We start from the raw sequence: 13,384 nt of genomic DNA on the forward strand, positions 1-13,384 counted from the left end.
GTCTTGAAAAAGATGTATACGTGAATTACCCATCATTAATTCATTTAATTTTCTAAAATGTCTTAAAATATTAGTTTTGTCCTGAAAATTGAGATAACGTATAACCACTATACGAGGTCTAATATTCCCATCGCTGAATCTTTTTGTCTGTCCTATCCTATGTGCCCGTTCCACTGGTATCCCAAGAGGTTGGATATTTATTCCAAGTAATTGAGGGAGAGTTTGTGAAGCAAATTTTATTAAATCATCAAGTTCCCTGGTCTCGGGCACTCCTACCACCCTAATGTTGTTGCGCCGAGACCTATCTTCCAGGTCTTCTACTTTGGATTGTAGGGATTTAATCTTAATATCATATTCTCTGAGATTAACTTCCTGGGTATTTCTATAGTCCTCCAGATCGGAAACCCTGGTTTCTACCTCAGCTATTCTGTTTGAGAATTGCCGAAATTCGTTCGTTAGTCCCACTATATCTTTTTTAAGGGATTCGAACTGGGGGAGTATAAGTTCAGCTATTTGATTGAACATTGTGTTTACCTCAGGATTTTGTATAGATGTGCTTGTTGTATCCATTGAGTTATCTAAGACAGATTTGAGTTTTTTTATCCTTTTTAGCAGGCATTGCAGGGGATCTATTTTTAGAATTGGTGATAAACTTTTCCATAGGTGGTGAAAAAATAAACCTATTTATTCAAAAAGTGTCACTGTGCTGTGGTGAAGAGTGAAAAAAAAGTGTTTAAATAGTGATAGGTGCAGGCTAGAAAAACCTCTAATTATATAGTAGGTAGGTGAGTTGAATCTTAACTCCTCTCTTCCTCCTTATCTTTATAAGTAATTTTTAGTGATTAGGCTGAGTTGTGTTGATAGGTTGTGTTAATAATATTGGTATTAAGAAATGGGAAGAAAAAAAAAAAAAAATTAGAATAATTAGTTAAGTGGTTAAATGTGCTGAATCAGTGTCGTGATAGCCTAAGAAAAAACAAAAAAAACCAGCAAAACAAATCTACAATCAAACCAGCAAAAGAGGAATAAAAACTACAGTAATTCGCTTTCTATTGATAAACTTCTGTTCAACCGGAGCTACTTTTTAGTCCAAAACAGTTTTCAATAGTTCTTCCTCTCTGGTTACACTATTATTTCTCTACGTATTGAAGAGCTATATAAATTATGTTTGGCTAAGCTGGACTCTGATTCAGATATTTGTTATACAGATAGCATACTTCATAAAACCATACTTCATAAAGCCATATTAGTGCTATACATATTTATACTTTTCCTTTAGCATTTATAGTAACAAAATTCTATACAATAGGGCTTGATATTTCATAGACTACCATTCTTCAGAAATCTCTAAGTTTCCAAGTAGGATAGAGACAACAGGTGAAGAGGAAAAAAAAAAAGATTAAGATATAGGCAGTCCAACTTCTGTACAGTAGGTGTCCCTTTATAGAGTACTTAGTGTCTGTATTTTACTATAAATTATTGCTCCGGTGGATTTGCTTCCTTAAAACGTTTAAATAGTCCCCCTTCCTAAAGTTGAGGCAGACTTTTAATCCATTTGTAGAGGCGTAGGTCCCCAAAACCTACGCCTCTACAAATGTAGGTCCCCTTTGATACAAAACACAGGTATGGCTAGTGGTCTGGGGTATTTATATTATCTTCTCCTATTATACACCCCTTTTCGCTCCTCAGAAGCTAAGCGCCCAATATATATGGGGTGAAAGTCAAAGCTCTAGTGCCTTGATTTACAAGCAATTATCATATCAGCCAATGGATAGTCTCCCAAACAGGACAGCGTATCAGCAATATTCAGAAGAAAAAAAAATGAAAGCATATACTTGCGCTCCTTATGGCGTTTCTTCTGCAGCACTTTAGTGTCTGGAATCTCCTTCTCTACCAAAACCAGGCTTGGCAGGGCTCCTCTTATCCATTCCGGTACAGCTTCCTGACTTTTTAAGGTTGTAGGGCCTTAGCTTTGTACCTTAGGATCCCTTCAGCTGTTCCTTCCTTTATTCAGAAGAGCGCTCCGCTTCCGATCTCCAGTCAGCACCGGTCTTGGCGGATCCTCCTCTCCGCTCCAGCGCGACTCTATCTGTGTATGTGGAGGTGTGATTTCCAATAGTCTGGTCCTCTAGACTTTCACCGGCTGTGTTTCTCTCTCCTTATTACGTCCCCAGGTGTTCCGGTGCCTGCAGGGCTGAACATAGGCTGCGGCCTTGGCAAACGGCCTTCAGTTGCCTTCTAGGATCCCCGACGTCCTCTGCTACAGAAATGATTCTCCAGGCAGACACAGGACAAACTCGCTGCCTATGGAGGGTTGGAGATGTACTCCGCGTGTAGCTGGGACTCAAGCACAGCTTCGGTCTTGCATGCGTATCGACGTCATACGTCGTGCGTCTCAGGGTCCTCCCCTATCCAAGCACAAAAACGTTTTTTTACTTGCATTTTTCAGCAATCAGTTCTCTGCATTGTTAGCATGTTAGATAATATTGGGTCTGCACCTATTCTATGCATTTCAATCTGCAGTGATTAATAAGCAGTTAGGCACCCTCACCTCAAGCAGCTGGACAGGAAGATAATAGGGAAGTGCCTGCTAAATTTTGCTCGATAGATCTGGTCTGATATGTGTACACAGATCAATTTAAGGCCAAGTTGCATAACTTTGCTGCAAAACAAGTGGACAGCTCCACCTACTGGCTATTTTAATTAGTGCATTGATTTCCAAAGCTTTTCAATAGCAGTCACGTGACTGGAAAAAAAAGGTTGTTATTCTGAACCGGCGTAAATTGAACCGAGGCCCACCTGTATATAATTTAATTCAGGTAAGTACATTTTTTTTTTGGACAAACTGCTATTGAACGCTTTGTAGACTACAATATAGTGTAAACGTAGCCTTTATATGTACACACACACATATATACATACACACACACAATCTCAAATATATAATTTAATGGCTTTCTAAAGCTGAATTTTTATGTTAAAAAATATTTTTTTATTTCAATATGATTTACAAAATTGCACTTTTTATCTTACAAATCTTATACAGAACACTAAAAAATACACTAATTTCCTAAGATGTGTACCCAAATTTCTGGCACTAAAAAAGGCACAGCTTCCCACCACAACACTGAATTTATTTAAAAGTAAAACCAAGCTAAAATATTTTAAGCATTTAAGAATTGCATAACAGACTGGGAATGGTTTAATTAATGCACAAAAAGAGCCTGCACAATAAAAATCTCCCCAGCAGAAGTGTAATTGTGATGATAAAAGTAACCCTAGAAAAGTGCAGGAAACATCAATCCGTAGAAATCATGTCTAAACTGGCAATATGCCGCATTGTTGGTCGTCCGTGGGGGCAGTTCCATGGATGCTCAATTTCTCCCATGTGTGTCACAAGTTTCTTCATTTCAGATGTATTTAAGGCTGTTCCGATCATTACCTATTTATTAAGAAGAGAAAGCCAATGTGTCAAAACATTTGTTTTCTAGATAGAAGACATGTAATAGGATCAATGATTACAGATAAACATTTTCTTGTCAAATCTTTTTCTTTGCTTTTTCTCACAGTAGCCAAACAAGACCACTAATTAATGTTGTACACAAACCAACATATAGCAGCAGCTTGGGACTGCGAGTGATCCTTAAGCCGGGATGTCTCAGAGCAAATATAATACTGCAAGTACTGCAGATCCAAAAACCTGAGGATTAATGTATCTATATGACACTAGAATGTAAGCACTCAAAATAAATAATAAAAACAAAACTGGTCCCAGGGTGTGTTTTTTGGTGACTCTTTGGTGAGCACACCCTACTTTCTTCTATTTTTTTTTTTTTAAATACATTAAGGGTTGTTGAGCTACATTAATATAATATTTACATACCCAGTCTCTGCAGCTAATCTGTCCCCATAACACAAACCACTTTTTAAATAAGAGTTAATTTCTCAGTGGAGAGTCAACTAAGTCAGAAATTGGTTTGTAACGAGTCACTATTGTATTCATCCGAGTGTGCTCGGCCTCTAGTGCGTAGTTATAGACTGGTCTGTTTCACAAGGAAACAATCACACTTTATGTTATTGCCTCATCTAGATTAGAATTAAGAAAATTTCAGGAAAAAAATAAAGTGAAATCAAAGAATTGTGAATTATCACATGGTTAATATCTATTTAAACAGCTTTTAATTAAACTATTTCAAATAAATGTTGAACTGCTCTTTCATGGATATGGATTTGCTCACCTATCGCTTTTTTTTTATTTTTATTTTTTATAAAACTTATAATTAATGTATTATCCCAACAGGAACATTTTTCAAAATGATCGCAAACCAATTATCATGAACTGTATAGAAGCACTGTTTTTATTGATTCATACGTACCCAGAAATAAAAGAAAATGCCACAATACCAAATAGCTGTGCACATGATTTAACAAGCAAAACTGGGAATAACTTATTTAAGAATACTCCTTACTGAGTAAGACTAATAACCTTTCAGGAAAGTTTTAGAATGAGAGATAGAAAATATATATATGTGTGTGTGTGTGTGTCACTATACAGAAGTGAATTCACCCTCTACGGACATCCACCTGGGTGCTTGCTCAAGTATAATAGCAAAATCAAACCCCGATATCAATTTCCCAGCACACAAGATTGTGTAATGATCCACTCAGCAGGTTAAAACATTGCCATGATATTTAAAATAGGTCTAATGAAATAATAAGGCAGCACAGCGGTTCTACTCACAGACTTCCGGCATGATCTGGAAGCAAACATCTGCCGTACTCGGGACGGCCTACACATTATGCCCGGTGAGTCACTTAACATAAAGATAAGCTCTTCTATGTCTTGTTGGCCAAAGGTCCAGTTTTTGCTAGTTGGCAAAGAAATCAGCTTGACTCTCTCTGTAACAGGGGCTAAAACAGAAGATGTAATATATAAAGCTATGACAGAACCAAGTACCTAAATTATGTTCAGTTTACATAAAAACAAAATGTATGCTTACCCGATAAATCATTTTCTTTTCTGGCATGGAGAGTCCACAATTTCATTCCTTATTGTTGGAAAATTCAGCTCCTGGCCACCAGGAGTAGGCAAAGACACCCCAACAAAGCTTAAGTATCGCTCTTACTTCCCATACCCCCCCAGCCATTCAGCCGAGGGAAAGGAAAGAGAAGAACACTAGGGGTATAGAGGTGCCTGAAGATTGTATAAAATTAAATGCCGCCTAAAAATTGTAAAAGCGCGGGTCATGGAATCTCCATGCCAGGAAAGAAAAGACTTTATCAGGTAAGCATAAATTTTGTTTTCTTTCCAATGGCATGGAGAGTCCACAATTCCATTCATTACTGTTGTGAAACCAATACCCAAGCTAGAGAGGACACAGAATGGACAGTGAGAACTAAAGGCAGGCGGAGCTTAACTGAAGGCAACACTGCTAGAAGCACATTACCCCGAAAAGAAACCTCAGCTGAGGCAAAAACATCAAAGTTAGAAAATTTAGAAAAAGTATGCAGAGGACCAAGTAGGCGTCCTACAGATTTGTTTTTCTATGGATGTTTGTTCTTAAAAACCCAAAAAGGAAGACAGCACGGATAGGAGTGAGCCGTAATCCTCTCAGGAGGCTGCTGACCAGCTTCCTCATAAGCAAAACGAATGACACTCCTCAGCCAAAAGTAAAGTGTAGTGCAGTGGCTTTTTGACCCTTGCACCTACCGGCGTACACCACAAACAAGGAAGAGGATTGCCTAAAAACCTTGGTAGCCTGGAGATATAACTAAGGCACGCACCACATCCAGGTTGTAAAGCAAACAATCCTTCTGAAAAGAAGGGATAGAAAAAAAAAGGAACTACGATCTCCGGATAGATATTGTGGACAGAGACCACCTTGGGAAGAAACCCTAATTTGGAACGAAGAACAGCCGTCTCCGCATGGAAATAAAATAAGTGGGGTTACACTGTAAGGCCAATAACTCAAACTCTACAAGCAGAAGAAATAGCTAATAAAAATAAAACTTTCCAAGATAAAAAGTTTCATATCAACAGCATGCATAGGCTCAAACTAGTCCTGCTGTAGAACACGAGAACAAGATGAAGGCTCCAAGGAGGAGCAACATAATTAAACACAGGCCTGATTCTAACCAGGTCCTGAACAAAGGGAGATTAGCCAACTCCTTGTGTAGCAGAAAACAGAAAAGTCAGAAATCTGTTCTAGTAAGAGAACTAGCAGACAAACCCCTCATGGAGAAATCACAGAATCTGACAACTCTCATCTTGCACCAGTAATATATAAATACATATAACCTAAAAAGGTAGAGGTACATTTTCAATTGAAAATAATTCAGTGCAAACTATGAGAATACAAATACCCCACAGGATATGATTAAGTCCCATAGAGAGACGCGTATATATTGGTAATCCTCACTGACCGTTCTGGAAGGCCAGTGAATTTAACACAGCAAATACAGATTCAATAAAAAAAACTGATATGCTATAGTATGCACCCTTAAGAAAATGCGCCTTCTAATCATACTCTCAAAAGATAGGAATGAATTTGTCACATCTCCCATAGAGATAAACAAGGCCACGTTCCAAGGGAACGGAAAGGAGTCACTCCGGATCAACCTGGAACCCATGATAGCCTCAACAGTGCTTGAAACCATTAGAGAAGTCGCAGAGCATACCCTGCAGAAACACCCGCAGTAGTAGGGAACACGGAAAAGACTGGTAGGAAGTAACACACCGGAGATAAAATTACAGAAACTCTGTGATGCAGGTACAGGGAGCGATCTGATAATAAAGCTACGATAGCTGCAACATCGTATCTCCCCACTGTAAACCCCATCTATGCCAGCATCTAATACCAGTAAAGCTCATACTTTTAGCACGCACCACTACAGATTCTGATTAAAATGGTGCTGTATAGAGGAACAAAGAAGGGATCTAGGGCACTCATAGGGCTTCTAACTACAAAGTGTGCTATCTCACAGTCGCAACTAGTTCTTTTATAAAGAACCTGGTGCTCCTCTTCAAACTCTAAATAAAAATGGAGATAAGCAGAAGAGGGGTCGGGCGCTACACATAATAGCCAAAATGAGGTTGGGCAATTAACAATTTCCGATATGGTCATTTCGTGGCGGCTCATAATATAAACCAATACCACCCTCATTTTATGTAGCTACGCTCAAATAAGAGCCTTTCAGGACCCTTAGTGGTATTACAAAGCCCTAATATGTGTGAGAAGGGAAAAGACTGAACCCCTTACAATATTTATTGAAAAAAGGGAAAAAAATAAATTGATTCTAATCCCTCTTACTGTGCCCCAAAACACCACACAACTATCTCACACACGGCCGGAGCTCTGGTGCCGTTAGAGGGTAAAAGGCTTAACAGCTCAAATTAATGATATCCCCAAAAAGGGATATAACTTTAGTTCCCAGACCCTCAACTGTGACCTCTAATATCTGTATTGTCCCTTCACCTATGAATAAATGTAGAGGACTGACCCTCCAGGGTCTCTGCTGTGGAGCAGTCGCAGCATTTCCAGGTCTGACAGATCTATCCAGACCTCTGACAGGGATCTGACGTAGAAGGAAAGAGAGTAACTAACCCTGGTGCCAGGTTGGGGGTTAGCATAGATTGCTGGAGAGAGAGAGAACAGAGAAGTCTCCCAGCGACCTCAAGCAGCTAACAGCTACCAATACTCTTACATGGACACAGCATTACCCCAGTCCTACTTGAAGGGAAGCTACCTATTAAAGGACTTAGTTCAATTTTTCTTCAGAGCACTATCTTCGCTTCCTCCTTGTTATGGAGGCAAAGAATGACTGGGGGAGTATGGAAAGTGGGAGGGATACTTAAGCTTTGCTGGGGTGTCTTTGCCTCCTCCTGGTGGCCAGGAGCTGAATTTCCCAACAGTAATTAATGGAATTGTGGACTCTCCATGCCATTGGAAAGAAATAATATGTAGTAAATTGTATAGCCAGCATTTTTATCTATATTTATACAATAAACACATCCTAATAAACCCATAACTGTGTACTAGTTTAAATGTATGCCCAAGGTGTTTGAGAGGGAATTAATAACTGCTCAGTGTTTGTGAATGAGTTCATAACTGCCCAGTTGTATGATTTGCACATTATATAATTAGCTAGTTTGTGGAGATACTGGAAGAAGCCAATCTTAATGCCAAGGACAGCATGAAATGTAATTACACTATTAGTCTGGAGGAAGGGGGAGGCTGGAACTAAACGCTGTTGAATTTCTAGTTTCTGTCTTCTCCCGGTGGGTGTGGAGCTGTTTTAACCATTAGAGGGACTTTCATTTCATGAATTGTCAGAATATAAGAGAAACTTTTTCAAACTGAACAGAAAATCACTCTGAAAAATATCTAATCTTTCATTTTTATAAATGAGGAGAAAGTAAATTACTCACCGGTCTCATCAACAACAAAATCAAATCCATTTTTCTTGAATATCTCTATATTGTCAACCAGTACACACTCATTAACAGCTGTTAAATTCAGTTTCTGTGGCCTAAAAAAAAATAAAAGAAACAACCAATGTAAAATATCGTAATATAAATACAAAACCAGACGCTCATAGCTTTACTTACGCAATAAGTCTTTGTCCTTGTAAAACTGTGTTTTGTTGTAACATTTCAAAGTTGTATTTCTCGTCCGTTGCATGCTGATCAATCATAAATAAGTCTGAGTCCAACTTTGTAATTATGAATCCCAGATTAAATTGGCCTATTATGTCCATTTTTGCAAACATTTCCTTACTATACAGATAAAAACAAAAGGCACAAATAATTAGAAAGGTTTAAACGGAGACTTTTTCTCTAACAAGATTTTCTGTGTAATTTTATGCAAATTAACAACAGCTGATGAAGATCTTAAAGGGACAATGTAATCAAAAATGTTTCCTGAAAACTGTGAATACAGCAATAACTTTGTATTTCTTTCTACTGCTCATTGGCTGCTAATGATCATGTGAGCCTATAAGCCAATTACAAATGATACTGCTGTATTATTTAAATTTAAAACAGCTAATACTTTGCACAAAAGCTTCCATCATTTTGGTTACTTCACAAAGTATAGAAGTGTCAGCAAATAATCACTGTTTTTTGTTTTAGAAATGTTTCTGTAATATTTTCACTTTATTTCTGCTATAGAATTATTTTCGAATTTACTTTTATTATAAAATTTTGCAGTCTTTTTATACACACACTTTCTGAGGCACCAACGCCTACTGAGCATGTGCAGAAGTTCCGTGTATAAATATACTAGTCTTTGATTGGTTGATGGCTGTCCCATGATACAGGGGGCCGGCAAATGAGGGAAAAATACATTTAAATTACAGACATACAAGTCTCATCTCTAGTTCCTTACTGTAACCTTGCTCCTGTTACTTAAAATCTTTCAAGAAAAAAGAACCCACAACATTAGAAAATGAGGATCAAATTCAGCCTTACAGTACATGACTTTAAAAACGATAGTAAAGTCGAAATTAAACTTTTATGACTTATGCAATTTTAAACAACTCTCCAACTTCTATGATCAAAATCACTTAATTCTCTTGGTATCCTTTGTTGAAGAGTAAATCTAGGTAGGCTATTAAGAGCTCAGGAGAGTGCATGTCTTTAATACTCTATGGCAGCAGCATATACAACAATGTATTTCACTGCTGCCATAGAGTACTAAGGACACGTGCACGCTCCTGAGCTTTCCCCCCCCTGCCTACCTAGATTTACTCCAAGAGAACAAAAGTTGTTTAAAACGGAATGCTCTGTGTGAATCGTGATAGTTTTGACTTCACTGTCTCTTTAATTCTTAATTTCCCATACAATTAATCTAAAAGGTCATTGTCTTCTAAACTCCAATAAAAGGGGCTGCACTCAGCTACATATAACGATTTACACAATTGTAATGCTCTGTAAATACCTGATCTCTTTCTGTAGCTCTGCTTCAGCCGCCTGATTCTCGCCTGGGCTTATTTTTGCCCTGAACCTTCGGTACCTTTCAGTATCTTCTCTCTCTTGCTGCCTGAGTTTCAACCTCTTCATTCTTTTGGTCAGCTGACACATAGAGAAGTGTAGCGGTACAGTTCTTCTAATTATATTTACTGGCGCATCTATACTATCAATATGTAACTTCTCCTCTCTTCTAATGCTTCTTGGCTCTGCGCTGTCTTCAGTTTTTAACCTCTTGGTATCTGGCCCAAGTTCACACTCCTTTGCCCAAACTTTACCCACTTCATCGGTCATATCCTGTTGTGCAGATTCCAACATGGCTTCTGACTGTGTCATACTATACTCAGAAACCAGACCATCGTCTTTACATCCGAGCCTTTCTGGTATCTCTGGTGAGTTTGATAAACTCGCACTACTTTGATGGCTACGGACTTCTGGGGTTCTATATTCTCTCTCAAAATCAAGGGTATTACTTGTTCCTTTCCCAGAATCAGTGTCACGTTCTGGTGCAAATTCTTTGACACAGAGATCCTCATTCTCTGCTTCCTTCTTAAGATTATTTGTATCCAGGGAGCGTTCGGTAGTAGAATTTTTAATCTTTGGAGCACTACTAAAAAAGGACTGAAGTTTCCTTTGGGCTGGGGGAGATTGTAATTTAGTAGAATTGTTATTTGGATTGTTAGTTTGTGGCTTTTGATGGAGAGAGAAAGCTTCTCTCAGCCTAAAGAGAGCAATCTCCCCTTTTACAGGTACTGCATTATGTTCTGCAGTAGGGGACTCTGAGATATCTGAATTTACTTTCTTTACATTACCTAAAAAAGAAAAAAAAATACCAGTATTAATATCTTGTAGAAATGTTTATCGTTAGCTTAATTGAATTATTCTTTTGCTAATGAACTCGCACTACTTTGGCTCTAAAAAGTGATGTTGCATACAAACTGGTATATCGGTTATATCACACAGTAGCGCTGCACAGAAACGCTCCAAAGCGATCTCTGCAACTTGATAAACAAAGCCCTAAATGTCTATTGGGTTCAAGCTTTACAGATGATAATGATCCCTGTTTTTTAACGACAGTAATGTCGTTAGAATAGCTGCCCATTTATCACAAGGGACCTTACATTCTGTTATTAGCCATAAATATATCTAAGGTCTTAAAACTTAATTTTCTTGGCAGTCACTACCTACTCGAGCAATGAGGCAAAACGTTCCACTGGCTCCTACAGTATAAACAAATGTTTTTTTCTAGCATTAAAATGTGATAGTGACAAATTGTGAAGAAAAAAAACCCTTTAAGATACTATAAAAATTATGGGCCACCTCAACTGCTAAGATCCTCCCCCCAAGCCCTGCTAGCACCCTGCTCCTCTCATCCCACACCCCTAAAAGGCAGATTACCAACTACCACCGTGGAACAGCCCTATGGGAACGACCAGACACATTGAAACATAATGTCAATTAGGTCATAAATTGACATAATCCCCTACAAACTTATTAAATCAACTATTGTTTATGTACTAGACAATTTTTTTGTACTGTTCAATGGTGCGAGTTAATTAACACTAATGTATAAAACTGTAATAAAAAACACTATTAAAAAATAAAATATTATGGGCTTTCTAAAAACATTTAAAAGGGACAGTCTATTCCAAAATGGTTATTGTTTAAAAAGAAAGATAATCCCTTTATTACCCATTCCCCAGTTTTGCATAACCAACACAGTTATATTAATACACTTTTTACCTCTGTGATTACCTTGTATCTAAGCCTCTGCAGACTGCCCCCTTATCTCAGGTCTATTTACAGACTTGCATTTCAGCCAATTAGTGCTGGTTCCTGCACTATTCCACGGGAGAGAGCCCAATGTTATCTATATGGCCCACATGAACTAGCAGTCACCTGTTGTGAAAAGCTAATAAAAAAACATGTGATAAGAGGCTGTCTGTAGTGGCCTAGAAACAGGCAGAAATTTAGAGGTTTCAATGTTATAAAGTTTTTTTAATACAACAATGTTGGTTGTGCAAAGCTGGGGAATGGGTAGTAAAGGCGTTATCTATATTTTTAAACAATAACAATTTTAGAGTAGACTTTCCCTTTGACAGCCAACATACAATGCCTTGCAAACGTATTCACCCCCCTTGGCATTTTTCGTGTTTTGTTGCCTCACAACCTGGAATTAACATGGATTGTTTGAGGATTTGCATCATTTAATTTACAGAACATGCCCACAACTTTGAAGATGTTTTTTTTTATTATTATTGTGAAGCAAACAACAAATAGGACAAAATAACAGAAAAAGTCAATGTGCATAACTATTCACCCCCTAAAGTCAATACTTTGTAGAGCCACCTTTTGCGGCAATCACACCTCTAAGTCTCTATGAGCTTGCCACATTTTACCACTGGGATTTTTGCCCATTCCTCCTTGCAAAACTGCTCCAGCTCCTTCAAGTTGGATGGTCTGCGCTTGTGAACAGCAATCTTTAAGTCTGACCACAGATTTTCTATTGGATTGAGGTCTGGGCTTTGACTAGGCCATTCCAACACATTAACATGTTTCCCCTTAAACCACTCAAGTGTTGCTTTAGCTGTGTGTTTCGGGTCATTGAAGGTGAACCTCCGTCCTAGCCTCAAATCACGCACAGAGTGGTACAGGTTTTGCTCAAGAATATCCCTGTATTTAGCACCATCCATCTTTCCCTCAACTCTGACCAGTTTCCCAGTCCCGGCTGCTGAAAAACATCCCCACAGCAGGATGCTGCCACCACCATGTTTCACTGTGGGGATGATGTTCTTTGGGTGATTTGATGTGTTGGGTTTTCGCCAGACATAGCATTTTCCTTGATGGCCGAAAAGTTCAATTTTAGTCTCATCAGACCAGAGCACCTTCCTCCATACATTTTGGGAGTCTCCCACATGCCTTTTCGCAAACTCAAAACGTGCCATTTTGTTTTTTTGCTGAAAGTAATGGCTTTCTTCTGGCCACTCTGCCATAAAGCCCAACTCTATGGAGAGTATGGCTTATTGTCGTCCTATGTACAGATACTCCAGTCTCTGCTGTGGAACTCTGCAGCTCCTCCAGGGCTACCCTAGGTCTCTGTGCTGCCTCTCTGATTAATGTCCTCCTTGCCCGGTCCGTGTGTTTTGGTGGGCGGCCGTCTCTTGGCAGTTTTGCTGTTGTGCCATGTTCTTTCCATTTGGTTATGATAGATTTGATGGTGCTCCTGGGGATCATCAAAGATTTGGATATTTTTTTATAACCTAACCCTGACTTTTACTTCTCAACAAAATTGTCCCTTACTTGATTGGAGAGTTCCTTGGTCTTCATGGCAGTGTTTGGTTAGTGGTGCCTTTTGCTTAGGTGTTGCAGCCTCTGGGGCCTTTCAAAAAAGGTGTGTATATGTAATGACAGATCATG

The 13,384-nt window shown here is 38.6% G+C and overlaps 1 protein-coding gene across 1 annotated transcript in view; it reads right to left on the reverse strand.

Annotated features, from left to right (window-relative positions):
* Positions 1-2,969: 2,969 nt before the first annotated feature.
* PMS2 (PMS1 homolog 2, mismatch repair system component) overlaps positions 2,970-13,384 on the reverse strand; it is a 31,465-nt gene continuing 21,050 nt past the window's right edge. The window contains exons 11-15 of the mRNA XM_053694981.1: positions 9,939-10,779; positions 8,609-8,776; positions 8,429-8,529; positions 4,742-4,911; positions 2,970-3,442 (exon numbers count right to left, since the gene is read on the reverse strand). Of these exons, the coding sequence (XP_053550956.1) occupies positions 3,299-3,442; positions 4,742-4,911; positions 8,429-8,529; positions 8,609-8,776; positions 9,939-10,779 (1,424 nt within the window). The 3' untranslated portion in view covers positions 2,970-3,298. The remainder of the gene's footprint in view (positions 3,443-4,741; positions 4,912-8,428; positions 8,530-8,608; positions 8,777-9,938; positions 10,780-13,384) is intronic.

This window comes from Bombina bombina, chromosome 11 (assembly GCF_027579735.1).
Source record: "Bombina bombina isolate aBomBom1 chromosome 11, aBomBom1.pri, whole genome shotgun sequence".
In the NCBI taxonomy this organism is placed as follows: domain Eukaryota; kingdom Metazoa; phylum Chordata; class Amphibia; order Anura; family Bombinatoridae; genus Bombina; species Bombina bombina.